General features: G+C 40.6%; 1 protein-coding gene across 3 annotated transcripts in view; it reads left to right on the top strand.

Moving 5' to 3' along the window:
- RBFOX3 (RNA binding fox-1 homolog 3) overlaps window positions 1–21,966 on the top strand; it is a 464,758-nt gene that overhangs the window by 260,605 nt on the left and 182,187 nt on the right. For 2 of the 3 annotated variants that reach the window (XM_087710112.1, XM_087710113.1), the window contains one exon: window positions 8,471–8,597. The exons of the other annotated variant lie outside the window; for it this stretch is intronic. In XM_087710112.1, the coding sequence (XP_087566238.1) occupies window positions 8,529–8,597 (69 nt within the window). In that variant the 5' untranslated portion in view covers window positions 8,471–8,528. The remainder of the gene's footprint in view (window positions 1–8,470; window positions 8,598–21,966) is intronic. 3 annotated transcript variants of the gene reach the window in all.

Raw genomic sequence — 21,966 nt, 5'->3', positions numbered from 1 at the left:
AATACCTTTGAACATTTTACTGGGAAAATTGGGTTATCAGAAAAGGCCAACTTGCTTGTGTGTACTTGAAATTATTTAAAGTTCTGTCTCCCTGAGAAGCATTTAGAGAAAAAAAAGAATCGAAATGAAAAATGTAAAACTGATTTGTTAAATAGGGATGTAGTGGTTACTTTAAATGCTTTTTGGATTAAAACAAATTGGAATGCTTCCTTGAAAGGATTTTAAATCTGGACAGCCTCCTCCATCCTGCCTGAGTGTTGTGTCACAACTACCATAATGCCTGGACATAATGGCATTTGGTGAGAGGAGGCTGCTTTTGTCATGCATTCTAGGCAGGGTATTATAAAAATGTGTAGCATTAACTGAGAATGTTCCATTCCCCCTGTGGCAATGCCTAACACAAGCAGATGCCGGTTAAACTCAGCAGATATTAAATTGTGAATGGGCTCCTATGAAAATAGATTTTTTTTATAAATAAATAGGAATCGGGTTTGAAATGACTTTTAGTTGTTGTTGCTCCAAGTCTACTGCAAAGAACTGCTGAATTTTACTCCCAACAAAAATATTCATGGTATTAAAAAAAATGGAGTCCCAAATACAAACATCTGGGCTGTAGAAGGTACAAAAGCATAGCAGATAGCTCCCCATTTTTGTTTTTAAATTGCAGTGAAGATGATGCCTGCAGAGGAGAAGAGATAGAGGCTCTATGTCTAGAATCTCAACTAGGCTGAGGACTAGCGTGTTGTCTACTATAAGAGAAAGAAGGTTTTTAAGGTACACTAAGGATATAATTGGAGGCGAGACTTAGACACATAAAGCAATGGATAATAGGATCTATCAAGACTAATCTGTAACTGATTGGCTGTGCCCCTGAATACAAGCATAACCTTGTATCTCTTTGGAAAGAAGCAGAAAAAAGAATTATCCCCTTTATTTCCTAACCTTCTACTGTCATTTTGAAATGGCGTGCTAAAGCAGTATGGGGTAAGGATAATATCACTGACGGCTATGTTAATATAGAAACATGTCTATGTGCTTATATACACACACCTGGCTAACCTTGGCTGATCTTAAAAACAAAATACAGTAGATCTTGGTTCGTAATTCAGTGAAAGACTTAATTTGGAGGTAGTAAACTAGACTAGGAAAATGAAGCAACATTATGGAAGTAGGAAATGGCAAAACACTTCTGAATTGTAGTGAGAAGCTATATTCAGGAGTCCTCAGGAGATTCAACATAAAGGAGGCTTTACCTTTATTATTACTTTAAAAAGATATGGAAAAATAACATATTAATACATTAAAATTGTAGGTGCAGTAGTAGGTGCCTAAATTGTTCAGGAAATAGCCATTGAAAAATAGCACTCAACACACTAAAGACTCACGTTTTATAAAAAATAAAATCTATATAAGAATTGGATGAAAATGAATTTTAATTAAAATTGTTAATTATTAATACTATTAGAAAAAATGTTTGAAGTTCCTAAACCTACAGTTAATGTTAATTTCCACTTTAAATTTTTTATTAAGATATGTATGGATAATTTACAGGTAATTTGGAAAAATGAGCTAGAATTTTTTTCTTAATAGATCAGCGGGGGCCTAGGGTTTAATGTTGTATTAGTATTGCATGATGTTGATAATTCAATACCACAGAAAAATAGCACTAGCGCTTAGACTTATTATACCACTTCACAGTGCTTTACAGCCTTCTCTAAGCGGTTTACAGAGTCAGCATATTGCCCAGAGGTGGTTTTCAGCCAGTTCTTACTGGTTCAGGCAAACCGGTAGCGGCAGCTGCTGGAGGCTCTGCCTTGATTTAATGTGAGACCTTCTGCGCATGCACAGAAGGTGGTGCACATGTGCAGAAGGCAGTGCGCATGTGCAGAAGTCGGCGTGTGCGAGCAAAGCGAGCTCACATTTGCGAACCGGTAGCAAAGGTAAGTGAATCCTACCACTATATTGCCCCCAACAATCTGGATCCTCATTTTATCGACCTCGGAAGGATGGAAGGCTGAGTCAATCTTGAGCCATTCAGAATCGAACGCCTGGAGTGAGCAGTGAGTTAGCCCTGCAGTATTGCATTCTAACCACTGGGCCAGCACAGCTTACATTTAGCAAAAAGTTTAGTCAGAGCTGGGTTTCATTGGTAGTATACAGGTAGTCCTTGACTTATGACCACCGTTGGGTCATATTCCATAGTCAAATTTCACTCACTAAGCAATGAGGTCATTAAGCACATCATCATGTGACTAGAATTGATTTTACAACCATTTTTTTTTTTACCATGATCATTAAACAAATCCATTTTTTTTCACTGACTTTCCTTATTTGAAGCTGGCTGGGCAGATTGCAAATCTCAGTGCTGCAGGCAAGTATGCAGATTGGAATCAAATGACTGTAGAGGTGTTGTGACAGTCATAATTTCGAGGATGGGTCTCAGTTACTTTTTTCAGTGGTGTTATACCTTGAACCATTGTTAAATGAATGGTCATAAGACAAGGTCTACCATAATGCAAGTCCAGCACAGCTCAAATGTTTGGGGCCTGCTCTCAGTCACATTTTCTTAGTTTATTATTCATCAGGTTGTAAAAGGAGTGATTGGAAAAGAAATAAGTGTCAAAGGTGGAAATGCAATGTTGAATTGCATTCCTACCATTTGGAATCTACTGAAGTGCAAAGAATTATCGTGTGTAGGCAGCAGCTAAGAAGATTGTTTATTGATGTCATGAAAAATCTGATCAATACGATTCCATCTGGTCAGAGTTTAATTGTTTAAAATGCAAGTCCCATCGTATATTTAATTTTTCTAATATTTACAGTATAAGCATGTTTAAAAATTATTTGAAATTTATTTCCTTTTTTGTTGTTTCTTAATGTGCATTTCAATTTTTATTATTGCACTTTGTTATTGTCTTTCTTTTTCTTCTCCATTTATAAAGTTTATAAAGATACAAAAACACACTATTCCTTTCTACCAGGTACACTTGTTTGCCCGAGACCAAAATACATACTGTATAGTAGCTTTCTCCAATTTGCTGCCCCTTTGATGAATTCTGGAATTGCCATCCAGCTGGGTGTTCCCGAAGGGTTTTCAGGAGGAGGAATTTAGACCAGTTTTTGTTATCGCATGCCGAAAGTGCGCATGTGTGTGTCCATACCCATATTGCAATGCACACACGACAACTCCCATGTGCCCCCTGCACATGCACGCAAACCCCTCTTGCGGCTCGTTTTGGGCCTAGCAGGCCTTCCTGAAGCGTCCTGGGACCAAAAATGGGGCACCGGGGGGCACCACCCCCCATGCACCCCTGTCCCCTATGCATGCCTGTGCATATCCTGCATGCACTCCACTCCCCGCACATGCGTAGCAGAGACCCAAAAATCAGCTGGTCAGCGGGAGGCATGCACGGTGGAACTGAGCTGGGGCGACGGCTCATGTGCCCGCAGAGAGGGCTCCACGGCACGCATGCCAGAGGTTCACCATCACGGATTTAGATGGTCACTATGAGATGGAGGTCTACAGTATTATATAGTGAAGGAGTTGAATAGGTCTACTTTGATTGGCTTTGGGTCCGCATACATTAAAAAAAAACATGTCTACCAGGAATAAGTGCAGGTGAAGGAGGGGAAGAAGTAGCAAATCAGCAACAATTCTGTGCTTTCTCTGTCTGCCTTGCTGGTCCGGTAGATAGCTCACAAATTAGAGAAGCTGCCTTTTTTATTTACAGAAAGGCACAGACTATCTCCCGGGAGTGGGAGTGGAATACAACTTGCATATTAAACTGGCAAGTGCAATTAACTACTGAAATAGACATTTTTATCACACTTTTATTGAATCCTTAATGAAAAAATAAAGAAGCAGAGAAGAGAACGCACAAACTAGCTTGAACTAAAAAACAAAACCCACCATAAAATCCCAGGTTTCACAACCCATCCTGATGGATAAATAAAAGAGCTGTGCAACAAGCCGTCAAGAAAGAGAGCTATGAAGTATCTCGTGGACAGGAGAGAGCTGAGCAAAGAAATCTGTGGAGCTCTTTGTTTCGAAATAATTCTCTTAAGGGCTTCTCAAAGTGTGCGTAAGAGGCACACGTGGTGCTGGAAACCAAGTGGGAGAGCCGAGCTAAACTCTGAAAGCAAAGGCTATTATGAATAATAACAGTAATAATAATTTTGTATTACAGTTGTGCCTGGAGCGCTCCCAACAGTTTTACGCTGTAACTTATATTGTAATTTACATTGTGTACTTAGATCAGAGTAAGGCTTTTAAGTGCATTTTTTGAAAATGCCATCTGCAGCGTTTTGAATACTTAAGATGTTTGGAATAAGAAGTGAATGTAAAATATTTTGGGTGTATGAGAATGAGAGGGGGGAGGGAGGGAGGGCGAGGGAGGGAGGGAGAGAGAGAGAGAGATGGAAAAAATATGATGGATAATTCATGAAAATGTAATCTATTGATTAAATCCTGTAAATAGATATGGATTTGATTTCATGGAAACAAGGCAAAAGGGAAGTGGAGGCACTGTGAACCTTTTGTAGTTTTGCAATTGCAGCCCTTTAAAAGGGAATGTGATTTCTTTATAGTTCCTTCAAACCTATGTAATGGTAAATTGAATGACAAACATTTAGTCTTGGCAGTACTTTTTGTCAAAACGGTACCTGAGCAGTCCCTTCCATATGACATACGATCTTTTCCTTGGAAGAGGTGTTGCAAGACTTCTGAAAATTGCAAGACAAGGTTAGCTAAACCCAGCAATCAAAATTTTATATAGGAATCAGATTGGAACCTTATTAAAGTGTGCAAAACCTTGAAAGAGGATGTTTTTTTCCAAGTTGTATCTCTTGTGGTCTTGAATTATAAAGAAGGCTTTGTGTAATATATCAAGTATATATCATTATAAAGATACATAATTCAGCCTTCCAGATAGCTTACACTAACACTTTCATCATACCTATCCAATGATGGAGTTGTAGTCCAAGATAACAGTTAAGAGGGTACCATGGATATTTGGATTAATTGCGCCTTTAAAGATCTGCATTGTTAATTCAATATGTGTGTTTAATTAGCCGCTCTCTAAAGAGGTAATAGAACACAGATAATAGATAATAGAACACATCTATTCAGGGGTGAAATCAACTTACCTTTGCTACTGGTTGGCAAATGTGAGCACATGCACTACCTCTGCATATGCGCAGGACCTTCCGCACATGCGCAGCATGTCAAAAACAGGATGTGATGATGTGCAGGTGGGTCGGCGGAGCCTCCTGCCGCCAACACAACCGGTTCACCCGAACCAGATAGAACTGGCTGAATTGCACCACTGCAGCTATTACAATATTTAATAAAACACAGAATTTTTTCATTAGATTGTAAAGGGACATACCCACTTTACCAACCTCTCTTGTTGGATTCATTAACAGGCAAATATTTAGACATCCCTTACAGCGAACATTTCCCTTGCATAGAAACACTAAATACAAAGGCTGTATGTTGGCTGTGGTTGTTGCATTAGCAGCATTTCTATAAATTTCCATATTTCCATGTAATTTCAGTAACTTGGCCCAATTGCAAATTTGAGAGATCAGCATCATTACAGCTATGAAATTTTTTATTATTATTAATTTGATTTACTTCTCTTTCTCTAGCAAGACACTAGAGGCAGGTACAGTATAATGCTGCCATTGGGAACTTGTTTGGTGTTGCATCTAAAGTTCCTTTCATCTTGCACTCTAGGGAGAGAAAGGGGGTAATTTCATTCATAGCAAAAGAAGCACCTCAAAATATTGGAATCGGGGCACAATGAAAATAAGTGGAATATTCCTGATTTTCCTTACTTTTGATTTCATAGTGAGGGTAACAATAAATCTATTACAACACTCAGAGATGAGAAACATTGTTTGCGCCCTTCCTCTCAGGAGGTTTAAGCATTTAGCACCATCTGCCTGATCTTTGGCTCAAAGATTAAATCTAGCCATGTGGCTGGAGCTCAGTCATCTCCTCATTCCTAATGAATCAAACACACATCGTCTTATTAAAATGTTTATAGAGAAATGAGATGGAATACCCTCTTGGTTTTTTGTTTATGGACTGATTTTTTTAGGTTCAAAAAAAGTTTAAAAGCTTGGTATTATGAGCATCTATTGACATTTTATTTTGGTTTATAGTGATTTAAATAATTTGTTATTTATCCAAATTTTATATCCTGGCAATAAAAAAAACTCTTCTTTAAGCACAGCTGATTTATGGAAGGGACTCTAATGACATTGTAATCCAAATTACGGTGTATGGCTTAGCTTGTCATGCAGTCAGATCAAATCTTGAAATGGGGAAAATGTGCAGTTGAAACCAAAATCTCTGATAAATAAATCTATAGCTATAATGGGACACGGTGGCTCAGTAGCTAAGGCTCTGAGCTTTTCGATCAGAAAGGTTGGCAGTTCAGCAGTTTGGATACCTAGTGCCGTGTAACAGAGTGAGCTTCCGTTACTGGTCCCAGCTTCTACCAACCTAGCAGCTTGAAAGCACGTAAAAATGCAAGTAGAAAAATAGGGACCACCTTTGGTGGGAAGGTAACAGCGTTCCGGGCACCTTCAGCGTTTAGTCATGCCAGCCACATGACCACAGAGACGTCTTCAGAAAGCGCTGGCTCTTCGGCTTTGAAACGGAGATGAGCATCGGCCCCTAGAGTCAGGAACGACTTAGCACATATGTTCAAGGGGAACCTTTACCTTTATTTATAATTGACACTCTGCACTAAAGAAGGACTGGGCTAGATGACTTCTAAAATCCCTTCCAATTTTATGATCCTACCAAAGCAAGATGGGCTTCATCTTATGCTAAAGATAATGAAAATTTAACTGGATGTAATAAAAAGTTTTAATTTAAAGGCAATGATTGCAAATATTTTTTTCTTCTCATGACCAAGTCAGTCATTCACCTTTAATCAGATATTAAGAAGCAGGGAGACTGGTATGAAAGTTGAATTATCTATCAAGTTACAAGATCTTACTTATATGAAAGTTATGTCTGTAAAATCTTGTCAGAGAGTTACAGGCATAGTATCAACCACAAACCAATATGAAGCCACAATGAAAAGTGTGTTTGTGACATTACACACACGCCATGATTACAAACTTTCATCTCAATATCTAAGAACATAGGTTGCAGCATTTCATATGTGTCATTGTCATTGTGTTACATTATTGGCATGAAGCTTAAATGCAATACACTACAGAATAAAGTGGAATATAGTGGAGCAATTACTTTCTACTGTTACTTTCTAGTTCTGTTAACACAACCTAAATTTTCTTTTCTTTTTTCGTACTCCTACTCTGCTGCTACTCAGCTTCCAGTTAACTAATCTAATTCCCAAGTGTTGGAAGAAATATCCATCTGGTTCAGTTTCAAGTAGAGTAGTGATCCCCAACCTTTGAGATTTGGTGGCCCGCCTGGTGGGGAGAGAGGGGAATTGGGCCATGTGAGTGGCGGGCCAGTGCCCACATATATGAGTATCCACTGACCTGCTGCTCACACAAGTTGAGTTGCGTGCCTGGGTACTCCATCCCGCCACTCACACAACCCAATTCTGAATAAGCCACAGACTTGTGGGCTGTGACCTGGGTGCTGGGGACCCCAGTTCTAGGACTATTAACTTGCCTAATTCTGTGTAATCTGCAGATTTCATGGCCATTCCCTCCTCTCTGTCATCTGCATCATTAGTAGAATACTGAATTGTATAAGGCATGGGCCAAACCTTTGTAATACCCCGTTCCATATTTACTCCAGTTAATGAGAATGTGTTGATAAGAATTCTTTGAGATATATATCTTGTTAATTGGCATGCCATTGAAATCTCATGTAACTAATTGTGGTAAAAAAAGGATATACAGGTAGTACTTGACTTACAATCAGAGTTGAAACCAGAATTTTGATTACTAAGCAATGTCGGTATTGAGTTGTCACACAACCAGATCTGATTTTACAACCATTTTTGCTGTGATCATTAAGTGAATCACTGTGGTTGTTAAGCAGTTTATATAGTTGTTAATGAATCACATGGCCAATAAGCGAATCCAGCTTCCCCAATTGACTTTGGTTGTTTAAAGGTCAGATGAGGAAATTGCAAATTGGGCTCATGTGACCATAGGACACCATAAGGCATCATAGATGTGAGACAGTTGCCAGGTGTCCAAATTGCAATTGCATCACTGTGGCAGTGGTACAATGGTTGTAACTTTGAAGGTGGCTCATGTCATTTTTTTCTGGGCCCATTGTAACTTCAAGCAGTTGTTAAATGAATGGTCGTATATCAAGGACTGCCTGTATTATAAATAGTATCCTATAAATAATATTCCATAATCTACTAAGGAGATTACTCAAGCCAAAATAGAAAGGAGGAGAAAGATAGTAATTTATTGTGTTGTTTTCAATGCGTTTACCAATCAATTGCTTTATGATCTTCTGCAGAACCTTCCCAGTGTCAGGCTGATTGGTCTGTAGTTCCTTGGAGTCTTCTTTTTTCAAAATGTTTGAAACCAACATTTGTCTTCCTCCAGTCATTTGGCACTTCGCACATTTTCCAGGATCTTTAAAGGTAAAACACAAAGTCCATTAGCAAGTTCCTTCTGTATTCTTGGATGCAGTTGGTTCTAGAAAGTTAAATACTGAAAATAAATAGGTATTTCCTGCCCACATGTTTATCTACCTCACATTTCAATCTTGTCTATTCATTCTGCGCTGCATAATTGCATGTCCTATCATAGAACAACTGAATGTTTGGGTTAGAAGTTATCTGTAATTCGTAACATCTAATCTCCTGGTCAATGCAGGAGTCCCCAAAAGCATCTCCAGCAAGTAATGAGGGCTCCTTTCAAATGTAACCAGACACCACTCCCAACCTTTTCCTTAAAGTTAAGTTTTACTGTATTTTGATATGGGGAAGACAAAAAGGGTAGGGTCAGACTCATGCAATATACTTGGCAACAGTTGCTTGTTGAGGGGATAATCAGATATGATAAAATACAGAAAGAATTGTTAATGTGAAAAGGAGCTGTGGTTAAGCTGGTCCGGACAGTTGTTTTTGCCTGCTGACTAGATTTTAATAATGGAGGATCCCAGAATCGCTGGTCCATGCAGAGCACTTTGGGATTGCCAAGGATCAGGTTGCTCTCCAACTTGGCTAATTGCCAGAGGATTTTAAGGTTTAAGTGGCTATGAAGTGAATGGTTAACAGCCATTTACATAACTAGGCCAATCAATTCTAAGCAGGGGGGAATAGATTAAAAGCTCCTGAATGACAGTGCAGAATAACACAAGGAGCCCTAGTATTACACTATCATTTACTTTGAACATCACAGCTACTTCTGCATTCTTGGATGAGTCTTCCCAATTGGTTAGCAGTAAGTTCTTCCCTTTTGCCTTTTCCTACTCTTTCAGAAGATTTTTTTCCCCATTGAAAAAATATCCTTGAGGGAATTTGTCTTCTAACAGATGCTGGGATATAATTAAGCTGCTTATCAAAATATTTCATGCCTTTTATGCCATCCCTTCAGTTGGGTAGTACACAACAGAATTATTTTTATTCCTCAGTTATTTTAATCAGAATGCGTTCTACAGAATCACCAAATTCATTAACTTGGGTTTCTGAAGAGGTGTGGATACTTTTAATATACGGTGCAATTCCTTCTCTCTTTCTGTTGCTTCTTTTAGACAAGTTATATCCTTCAGTTGCTGCATGGAGGTTATAGCATCACTTTCACAGGTCTCCATTATGTCTATTAAAGACCTTTTGAACTAAGAGTTCAAGCTCATCTTGTTCATTTTCCATACTTTGAGCATTAATGTACAATGAAGGTCTTGAATGCTATGAGCCAATATTCTTCTTGATACTTTATTGAGTGTTTTAATAAGCCCCATTAAAAGCAACACTGCTGGTTCCTTTCATAGTGCACAAATCTTTATCTGAGGTCCTTACCCCAGGATTTTTGTCTCCAACAGCAAGGTTTCAGTATAAATCTCTCCTCATCCAAACGGACCATGCTTTCACCAAATATGTTTTTGTCAATTCTTGGAAAGTGTCAATAGTCTACCATCCTTTTAGTAACTAAATTGCTCCTGATGCAAGGATTTTTGTAGCCAATGATGCCCCTATAATATTCTTGTCATCCTCTGTGAGGATAGCACCTAAACCTCAATTCTTGAGACTCCTTCTTAGGTCTTCAAACCGCCACGGTGAAGCTGTTCTTCACAATTGACACATGGGTGTCAAACACGGCACGTCACATTGCCCTCACGTGACGTTTTGCGGTGTTTTTCCGATTTGCAGAACTGGGATGGGCGTGGCCTGTGCGTGACACGTCTGGCCCAGGGCCACCAATTTGACACCCCTGCAATAGCATTTATCACACATGAATTAGCCCAGTAATTACCAATAGAACTGATAAGTCTTGGAAATTGTGTTGCCTCTTCCTGATCCTTGCTCCTAGCAGACAGTGAACTTCATGAACCAGAGGGACTGGCTGTTCCATGTTTCTGTTCTTCACAAGACAGAGTCAACTATTACCGGAATGTTTCTCTTTCTTGTCTTGTCAAGAACACCTGCATCTCTCTGCCCTTCTGGCGTTAATAATTATGTCACCAACTACTACTACTACTTTTTTTCCCCTGTAAAGGATGAAAGCATGTTCTTTCCATTCCAATAACGTGAAATGCATTGTATATGATGGGATTTCTCTGCCATCCCCTGTTTTTGTTTTTCATTGTCTTCTACAGGGCTTGCCTCTTCATTTGATTCCCTTTCTCACAGAGAATTGCTTCTTTTTGTTCCCTTGTGTTATATTGCCTCCATTTCCTTTAATCTGATTAAATATATTCCCCTTTTTATAAAGAGCCGAAATGTGGCTCCTTGCAGCTCTAGGGCTGATGTCTACAAGCTTGCCCTTGCTGCGGCCATGGATAGTAAAGAGGACCAGACTCATATTGTTCTAATATTGGCCCACAGTACGTTCAGGAATGAATGTAATCAAAAATAAGGGTGCAGCCCTAGATGCAGAACTCTGTTCTCTGTGTGTTTGGTAAATGGAGTTATGAAAAAAGCCGTTATGGCCAACCATTCATTTATGTAACCAGAGTGATATACTCTGGCTGGCAACAATTTCAAGAACTCAGGCCAAATCATATTGCAGTCCTGCTACCTATGAATCTTTTATCTGGATTGGAAATGAAACTTTACTCCCTAATAAGAGACTTAGCTTGGGACTTTAAAAACACAAACACGGTCAACTATACAATCATTTTTCCTCAGTGCATCCCCGATGTCAATAAGTACATAGATAACAGCCCACTTTCCTATTGTGTATTCCAGCTTTTCTTCCCTTGACCTTTTGCTTCTTTGGAAATATTGAATGGGTCTTGACTGTCATAAGTCATACAAGATTAGGAAGAATTCCTTCTTACTCATTCCATTATTCAAGTCCGAGCTGGAGCTAGAGAAAGACGGGCAGATGGTTATTCTTCTGATAAGATGGTCAGAAGACTCAGAAGATTACCATGCCTGCGCATACGATGTTACAGCGATGTTACAGCGTTTCCTCCACAAATGTCAGGAAGAAAGTTGAGGGTTGTCAACCAGAGGGAGTCCGGCACTTGAGCATGAAGAAGCAGTCAGTGTTTCCCCTGGTGGCCTGGTGAACTGCTTCCTTAATGGCCTTTGCCTTTTAGCACTAAAGATGGTTTGTCACCACTAATTGCTCAAAGCAAGCTTCCTTTAATATGCAAGCTCACATCTGTGTTGCTCCAGTTCATTGGAACTGTATTTTTGTACCCATCCATGATGTATCAGGTTGAGTTTGTTTCAGAGTGAACAAAGAGTAATGTATGCCATTTTCATTTCTAAATCTGTGAAATGCAAGTTCTGTGTATAGAAACCAGTAATCCCATTTCTAAAACTGCATCTACGGAATATATTTTGTGTCCCCCTCCCGATATCACTTTGCTTCTTTCTAAACTGCTGACACAAATAACCCTGTAAATTAGCAGATGGTGGCACAGGGAAATCTCTTGGCTTCGTTCTTTTTTTCCATTTTTTAAATAGTTTGATTTTTATAATAGGGGTTTTGGGGGAGAGCCAAAAATTCCTCAAATGACAAAATGAAGACAAAGTTAGTATGAGAGAGGAGAGGTAGGGAATGATTGAAAGCATCTGTAGCTGGCTTGCATCTGATGGCATGACAGGATTTCTAAAGGATTTAGAACTCTGGGGCTGAAAGCACTCTCAGTTCACTGATCAGTGCAGAAACTTCAAGGCTGGAAAGTGCCTTAATACATATGGGAATCCCATTTCAGTTTGAGGATCTCCCGGCAGGGTAACTGGCAGAGTCTTGAATCAGTCAAGATCCAAGATTTGAGATTCATGCGTGGTCACATTCCATTCAAATGGAAGATTCTAGATAGAAAGGCAGCATGATTCAATGCAGCCCAATTGGTTTTCAGCTAACAATTTAAGATCCTAACCTGTCACAAGGAAGCTTGAAAATGCTTGCACTGTTTTGATCGTGGTGGAGAACAACATGAAAATAGCAGGCTTGACATAACCCTTTACAAGACATTAATATTATCATGCTTGAGCTGAGTCGCATCAAGGATTTCACCACAATATTTTTTTTCAAACCTTTCCCCCTGTAACACTCTTTTTAAAGGCAGAGATAACCAGGGTGAGAACTGCACAGCACCTTCAAAACTCCCCAGCCAAGTGTATATAAGCACTTATGCTGAAATCATACTTCAGCTTTCAAATAAAATCTTTCCAAAATATTTAGCATAACAAGCATGCTACATCAGACTTATTCACATACATACATACATACATACATACATACATACATACATACCCTGTTTTCCTGAAAATAAGACCTCCCCAAATAATAAACCCACTTGGCTTATTGAGCGCATGTGCTAAAATAAGCCCTCCCCAAATAATAAACCCACTTGGCTTATTGAGCGCATGTGGTAAAATAAGCCCTCCTCAAAAATATTGCAACACAGCAGCAGCCATGAGGTGACCATGCTCGCCACCTCCTGCCCCTCAAAAATGATGACCTTCCCCAAAATAGGCCAAGTACTTATTTTGGGGGTGAAAAGAAAATAAGACCTTGTCTTATTTTCAGAGAAATGCAGTATTTAAAAAGTTAACTTTTTCAGGACAAGATATGACAAAAGCAAGTATTAGAAAGAGAGAGAGAAAAAGGAATTGTTCCGGATGAGCATGGGAAGAATAAAAAACTAAAAGGGAAATTGAAAAAGTTGAAGAACTTGAGACAAACTGGATCTAGGGGCTAATAGTGCTGGTCAGATAAATTGAGAGTTAGGTCAGGATAAAATGGTATTGAAGTGAGAAAAGAGATTCACATGAAAGAGAGGGAAAGGTAAAAAGGAGCAATGGAATGAAAACCTCTCTCCCAGCAAACCTGTCTAAACAAATTTTAACAGAAGAGTGAGACATAAATAGCAGTACAGCATTTTCAAAAATACTTGAGTTTACACAGGTGACAAAACCAACTGACTACCTACTCATATTGGCATCATGTCAAAAGCACCATATCAAAACCCGCCAGCTTCGTCCATATATGAAAGTAAATTTGCAACAGAATTTGTTTTTAAAACCAGAAAGCCTACTAAATTTCTCAGTCATCTTCACATCTCTTTGATGTTATATTTGAGGGCACCTCAAAGATTAAAACTGATTTAAGGACACCTTAAAGAATTTTTAAAAAATGATTCAAAGAGTCTGATTGAAGGGGTGATTTGATCAAATCCTTGGAATCAAATTACCCGAGTGAAGCATCACACAGCTCTTTTTCACAACAAGATTGCCCCTCCCCTAATGTAATCCTATTATATGAAGCATCTTCTGGTATTTGAAAAGTACTATTTCATCCTCCTCCCTTAATTGGTTTCTTCAGAGTGCCCAGATTCCTCAATCATTCCTTATAGCCGCTTGTTTTCTTATAGCCTCAAAATGAGAGTTTTTAGGGTCCTCAAAATGTAGGCTGTACCAATTTGTATTCACCTTTTTTATGTGTGTGAGGTACTCAAAATTGGACATAATGAGTTTGAGGGAGAACATTATTTTACACTGGGCTTGATGGTAATGGTGTGCCTGGATTTATCTTGTAACATAAATAATCAGTTCTCTTTAATTTGAAGGTTTTTGTTTGGAAGAGTGAAGGTAATATTTATTAGCAAAGCCTGAAATAGCGTTGCTTTGTTAGCACTAGTGACTAACTCAAAAGTGTTTCATATAGTTACTAGATTTGCCCTTTCTACCCTTTACAATTTAAAGATTCCATTAGCCCAGTGATTTTGAAAACTGAAATGAAACACACACACACACACACACACACACACACAGAGGGGGGGGAGGGAGAGAGGGAGCGAGCCCTGCAGTGTGTTTTCTTTAGAACTCCTTAGTAGGTTACTTTTTCTGATTTTTAAACATTATTTTGCAGGTCCTGCCAATATGGGAGGACAGTTTGTAATCTGTCAAAAAGAGCTTGAGTTCCAACCTTTCTCCTCTTTGTCTTAGCTAATCATTCAATTTTTTCCCCAACTGAAAATATAATTTTGCTTTGAACATCAGTGTTTGACTGATACATAACTCAAATCTTCTCTGCATTCTGAATGCTACTTGATGTAATAAAATACAATTCTTTGCTTGACTTTTTGGTTTTTATTAGGATAGAAGAAAGAGGAATGTTTAGTTCCTCAGAAACAGCTTGGATTTATTTCAGTTGTAGACACACCTGTTTGTTTCTCTTTCTCCTGTTTAACTCCTTCAATCTTATATAGATAATTCTAGTTAACTCTTACCATGTTAAGTATCTAGCATAAAATAAGATAATTGCCCTACTAAATATAGACAGGGGAATGGCATAATAAATAGTAGTAGTAGTAGTAGTAGTAGTAGTAGTAGTAGTAGTAGTAGTAGAAGTAGAAGTAGTAGTAGTAGTCATCCCTAAAAGGCTGCTTCGCTATTTGGAAATTCTAAATTTATCGGACTTGAACATTCTGATTCTACAAAAAACCACCCTACTTGGAACAGCTTATATCCTCCGACGTTACCTTAACAGTTCCTAGGTCCTTGGTTAGGACTCGAGCTGTTGAGCTACCAACCAGCCCCAAAGGCTGTGAATCTCACCAAAGATTAACCTCATAATAATAATAATAGTAATGATAGTAATAATAATAATCTTTATATATAAAAACGACTGTGTGTGTGTTCCAGCATAACTCTGGAATGCCTCAAGCAATTTCAACCAAACTTGGTACACAGATGACTTACACTCTGGAAACAAATACTGTGGGAGGAAGACATCCCTAAAACCCCTCAGCGTGTGTGTTCTGTTAAGATACTGCCTGTTGTGCCTTAAAATGGCTTCTACTGTACTGCTGTGAAATGGCTTCTACTGTGCAACACAGTGGAGTTGCTATGGTAATGGCTTCACAGTACTCCACAAGGGGGTTCCTTCTGGCAAGGGGGAAAATCCAACATTAGAAATTACATTTGGTCTGGACATTTTCCCCCTATAAATAAATACCCGAGCAACACCAGGCTATCGGCTAGTGGTATATAATTATTCCACATATTTTTAAGCATGTTTCATTGCTAACACTGTACTGGTTCTAGTATATATGTGCATGAAATTGGAAAAGTCTATACTAGATGTCATTTTATTTCATAGATACAATACCTAGAGATAAGCTCATTTGCAGGTGGAAAAGAAAGCCAATTAAATTGCTTCTAGCTTTCTCCACACATTGTGTTAGTGTATATCAATACATTGTAGGCAGTATGAATGTATTGTAGTGAATGAGGAAGCAGTGGCTGGGTACCCTTATGTCACTGAGAGTTAGTACAGGTAGTCCTCAACTTACGACCACAATTGAGCCCAAAATTGATGTTGCTAAATGAGGAATGTGTTAAGTGAGTTTTGCCTCATTTTACAACTTTTCCTGCCACATTTGTTAAGTGAATCACTGCAGTTGTCGAGTTAGTAACATAGTTGTTAAGTAAATCTGGCTTCCCCATTGACTTTGCTTGTCAGAAGGTCGCAAAAGGTGCTTGTGCAGATTCCAGGACACTGCAACCGTCATAAATGCGAGTCAGTTGTAAAACATCCATGAATGTAAATCATATGACCATGGGGATGCTGCAAAGTCATAAAGGAACGGTCATAGATTAGGTTTTTTTCAGTGCCGTTATAACTTCAGATGGTCAATAAGTGAACCGTTGTAAGTCACTAAGTGAACTGTAAAGCTAAAGGGCTGAAGGTTCCCTGCTTTCTCACCCAGGCATGTTTGGAGAGAACAATGAAAGGTTCCTGCTCTTACCTCCCCTGGCTGTGGGGATGGGCCCGTCATTGGGGAGTGTGGGCAGGCCATAATATTATGGCAGTGATTATGGCATGGGAGGATATGGTGGGAGACAGGGAACTGGCTGTTCTTGGGGACTGCAGGACCATTGTCTTATACTGGTTTGTGTTCTAGTTCCTTGGCCTCGGCTCCAGTAACCTTCAGTCAGTGTCAGTAGACCTTTGGTGGCCCTGACTTTTAGCTGCTGCTACTAAATACCAGGTCAGTCAATAAAAAGGCCTCCCTCATTAGTGATTAAATCATCGAGGAGAAGGCCAACCTGGCACATATCACCAAGACCTGGCTGGGTCTGGAAAGGAGAGTTAGCTCTTTCGGAGATATGCCAAACTGGGTTTCAAGTGCCAGTGGTGGGATTCAGGAGAACCAGTTGTTAACTTTCTAAGCAATTGGGAGAACCGATTGTTGGAAGAAATCTCCTTTTGTTTTTGTTTTTTCCACTTTACAAGGCTAATCCTGTAAGGAAGGTAAGAAGGAAACATTCTGGTGTTGTTTCTAGCCTAATCTTTATTGCCCTGCTTACAGAAACTGCCTCTCTGTTTAAACTTTATTACATTGTAACAGCTAAGGCGGAGCTCCCATCAACATGACATTGAGTTGGCCATGCCCATCCAGTCACATGATCACCGAGCCATGCCCACCCAGATGGTCATTAGGGTAGAGAACCAGTTGTCAAATTATTGGAATCCCACCACTGGGTGTGTCATCAGCTGAAACTCTGATGCAGGGGTGAAAGTGTGGTGATTGTCATCCGAGAATCTCTTACAGCTTCATTGGGAGCTGCACACAGGTCACAGAATGTGGGACTTTGTTCATTACGGTGGGATCAGTTGGGATTTTTGCTATTGCAACAGCCTCCCCACTGCACAGCAACCTCCTTGCCTGAGCTCTTTGACTCTGGGTTAGAGTTCCCCAGCCTTATGGTTTGGGGGGGGGGGGCTTCAATCTACCTTCTCTAGTAGTAGGATCTGAGACAACGTGGGAGTTCATGGCCACCACGGCTGCCATGGATCATCCAGGGCGCAACATGGGGGAGTGGTTGCAAACAGGAACAGGTATCCATGTCAAGGCAATGGCGGTGTAATTTGGAGGAGGCAATTAATTCCCTTATCTGTTTTATGCCTCCTGGCAACTTTCATGGGGTCCCCTGAACTTGTGGGAGGCACTGTGGCTTTTAAACAGGACATCACAAAGCGTTGCTTCCAGTCTAATTCCACAGGCTAAGCAAGGTCATTTGATCTCACTATTTAAATATGCCAAGGAAGCCACAAGATAAAAGGCTAACAAATTGAATTCTAAACAGGTAATATGGAGAAGAAAGATAGCTTGGTGTAGTGGTTAAGGCACCAAGCTAGAAAACAGGAGGCGCTGAGTACTAGTGCTGTCTGAGCCACACAGCCAGCTGGGTGACCTTGGGCCAGTCACTCTCTCTAAGCCCTAGGAAGATGACAAGGGCAAATCACTTCCAAAAATGCTGCTAAGAAAAGTGGAGGGACTTGTCACTCAAAGTAAAGGCTAATTCCAAGGAACTAAAAATGAGGGGAAGGGATGAGGAACAAGAAGAAAGCATGATGCATTGCTTCTATAAACAGAAACTTACCAGAAGGGGAGAAAACCTCACTGGCCAAAGGCCAAAGAAAACAAATGTCTTGAAGTGGGTCAGCATAGAGTTGGATTTTTATCATTTTAAACTCAGGTTTATACCATAAGAAAAGACAGTGTTCCCATCCCATCTCAGCCTTCTAGAAGCTGACCCAGATAATTTAACTCTGGGACAGTAGCCTAGATGCAGAGGTGGGATTCAGCCAGTTTGCACCGGTTCAGGCAAACCAGATGTTAATTTTGCATCCAGTTCTCCGAACCATAGTTGCAAGGACTGGCTGGCCGTGCCCACCCCTCCCCTCTCAGGAGTCTCCATGCTGCTCGTTCATCATGCCAGGTAAGTGCAAGGCCCACGTGGAGGCTCTGAAAGGGTGAAAAATGGGCCTTCTGGAAGTCTGGAAATGGGCCCGTTTCTGGCCTCCGGAAGGCCTCCAGAGCCTGGGGGAGGAAGTTTTTGCCCCTCCTGGAGGCTCAAAGAAAACCTCCAGAGCCTGGGGAGAGTGATAACACACACCCCCGGGCCATGGTGCAGGAGGCCAAGGAGGCCATGCCCAGCATGGCCACGCCCACCGAGCAACCGGGCAGAGAACCAGTTGCTAACATTTTTCAATCACACCCCTGCCTAGATGCCTTATTTTTTTGTAGTTCCCCCCCCCCGCTTCCCCCCCATCATATATCCATCATCTCCTTTAATACCTTCTAATAGGGTTAAAGTCAGGAGGCCTGGATAGAATAATCAGCCACATGGAAGGTGGGCTTTTTTTACTCAGCTACTTCCCACAACTGTGAAGTTTTGGATTAGAAACAAGTTAGATTGCTCAGGGGGGGACCTAAATGAAAATGTTTAATCTGAGGCTTCCTTGAGCCATTTTTTGGCAAGCAGCAGAAGTTGCAAGGAACTTGGAAGTTCTGCAGGTAAAACTAGCCCTCTACGTGTGATTTCTGAGAAAGGTATTAAGGGTTCCTTATTTCATTCCTCAGCCTTTCCCGCCCTCCCATCGACTCTTAGCCCAACAATGCACATTTTGTTTCCTGGTATGCAATCCTGTTTTTGTGCTTTGCAGCCTATGGTAGTCCAGAATGGTTTATCGCGCTTTGCCAGAAAGCTGTGAAAAAAACAAAACCTTATTCCATGGGGGAAAGTTTTTGTTCCTCCCTTGAGTGCCAAGAATCCAGATTCAAATATATTCCTCTCGAAGTGCAGTCATCAGAGAAAACCAAAGACCGTTTGTCAGGCCAGCTTCAGAAAAGCTGCATGCATTCTGACAAACTGCAGAGGTTTATGTTTTATTCACCAGGCCTGAAAAATACCTACCCGAATAAGGGGGCCCATAAATAAACCAGCATGATGAATATTACGCAGAATAAGAAGGGATACAGTGGGGGCCCTCTAGGAACAGTGCACAATGGACGGGGAGAAAGAGATGGCTTTCTTTGCGGCAAATTTGGCTTGGTGTTCTAAATAAGGAGGGAATTTCCTAGAGAAATTCTCTTTCTAGTGAAGCATGGGGAGTTGGATGTCAGTCTGTTGCGATTTTCCTGCCCCTCGTTGTATAAAATAATGCTGTTATTTCATGCCAAAGGTGGGAAGACCTGACATGATATTTCTATAGCATATACCCATGATGATGAACCTAGCGCATACGTGCCACAGATGGCACGCGGAGCCAAATTTGGCGGCACGACAGCCTCGGCAGCCCTCAGCTCTGGGACATCCCAGCTGATTTTCAACCTTCCAGAGGGTGAGGGGAGACCATTTTCACTCTCCCCAGGCTTCAGGAAAGCCTCTGGAGCCTAGAAAGGGCAAAAAACAGGCCCAACACCCCAACTGGAAGTTTTTTTCCAAACTTCCGGTTCATCCATTGGGCTTGTTTTTCGCCCTTTCTAGGCTCCGGAGGCTTTCCTGAAGCCTGGGGAGGGTGAAAAACAGCCCAATGGGCAAACCGGAAGTTCGTTCCCGAACTTCCAGGGGAGGCCGTTTTCACCCTCCCCAGGCTTCAGGAAAGCCTCCGGAGCCTGGGGTGGGTGAAAATTCTCCACCTCATGGGGGTCGCTTGCACATATGCAGTGCAGTGGGAGGTTGCTCATGCATGCACAGGTGGGGGGTGTCACTCGCGCATGCGCAGATGGGGGGCATGTGCACACGCACAATTTTGGCACATCTTTAGAAAAAGGTTAGCCATCACTGTCATGTACTCTTCATCAGGTTGCAGTTACTATAGTAGAGCGTGCTATAGTCCTTATGTTCAAGTGTCTCTTATAGATCATATAGATCATATTGAGCAAGAAGAGGGCAGGGATACCAAAACAACAGTTGTGGAGTAAAAAGCTCTCCCTTTTCCTAAGTAAGGAACCCTGGAAGGATGGACTTTACTCTAGGCTAGCCTATTAATTATTTCCATGTTCTCATGGAGTTTGGGGAAAAGAATCACTGCAGCAAATATTTTTGTTCCTTGTTATGCAGCTAACTGGGTAGCTGGCATTTGTCTATGATTTGACCGCATCATATGATTGCATGCTGTGGCTAGACATTCTTTGCTGTGAAACGGGAGCAGATACTGTAGTTCTTTAAATTGTCAGGTAAGTGGTTTTGCCAGATACTATTTGCAAGCAGTTTGTTTTATGCTTGAGCTTCTTCCCTTCATCACAACTGCTTGAGAGATGAGGGCAGAGTCCCCCCCCGGCTCACCACTGCAACAGCATAGACAGATGTATACAAGCAATACTACTTAGGAGCTTCCATAGTGGACTTCTCACCTGTGTTCACGCCCACTCAAAAATCTGAAGTGGAAGAAAGGCACAGCAAATTGAATTTGGCACCAATGATTTGCTTCCCAGAAGCGTGGCCAAGACATTGTGCTTCCTGACATCAGCACAGCCTTGGTTGGTAATGGACATTCCAGTGTATCTCCAGGTCTTTCTGGAATTTGTATTGTGCATGTCCATTTTTGGCATGGTGAAAGATGCCCTGGCACCTTACCTCAATAAGCTATGGGTCTCTTTGGTTCCTGTGGCACCAGTGAGGAATCCTTTCAGGTCCAGATTTTGTCCAGATGCCAACATTATCTCTCTTTTATTAAAGAAAGAATCTGTGATTTAGCACCTTTAATGTACATGAAGACGCTGAAGTCTAGTTGTGATTCAGGGAGGCCTTGGGTACAGTTTTCTTCCAGAAGTGATTCATATGCAGCCACCATAGGAATCACTCTCTGTTTCGGCCTATTGCATGTGTAGTGCAACTGTATCTTTTCTTCATAAATTAAAGGAGGAGGAAGAATCTATCTAGTGAATGAGGAAGGATTGCTTCCATCCTCAAATATGATTACATACAGCAACCACCCACTTCTAAATGAAAAGTATAAGTACTCTTTATATAGCAAACGTAATGTGTAGTTTGGTCCTTAGGGGTATTACTTTACATTCACTCTCTTAACTGCTAATCTTTTTTCTGTGCCTTAAGCAAAGGTTGCTATCTAGCTAGTTTTAAGCCAGCCTACCAGTGAATGGAATACAGGGAAAATATTTGGAGATATCTATCTATCTATCTATCTATCTATCTATCTATCTATCTATCTATCTATCTATCTATCTATCTATCTATCTATCATCTATCATCTATCATCTATCATATATCTATCCCTATACACCTACCTACCTACCTACCTACCTACCTACCTATCTACCTACCTACCTACCTACCTACACACACACACACACATTCTTGCTTGATAGCAGTTATCAGATCTGAATCTATAGCATGGGAAAGAAGAGGATCTTGAATGTGAGTGAATGGCCTGCCTTAATATGGCACCCCACAGTATGGCTGCTTTTTCTTTCTACAGCTTTTCTGGAATTCTACCTTATCTGATGTGGAAGATGAGGTTGAGCCTTTTTCTGCTTAGTTAATAAGGGAACATTCACAGCTTGTCTCACCA

This window comes from Thamnophis sirtalis, unplaced genomic scaffold (assembly GCF_051295495.1).
Source record: "Thamnophis sirtalis isolate CommonGarterSnake01/CBP01778 unplaced genomic scaffold, rThaSir2_p1.2 scaffold_3, whole genome shotgun sequence".
Classification (NCBI taxonomy): Eukaryota; Metazoa; Chordata; class Lepidosauria; order Squamata; family Natricidae; genus Thamnophis; species Thamnophis sirtalis.
This window is presented reverse-complemented; position numbering and strand designations above follow the sequence as displayed.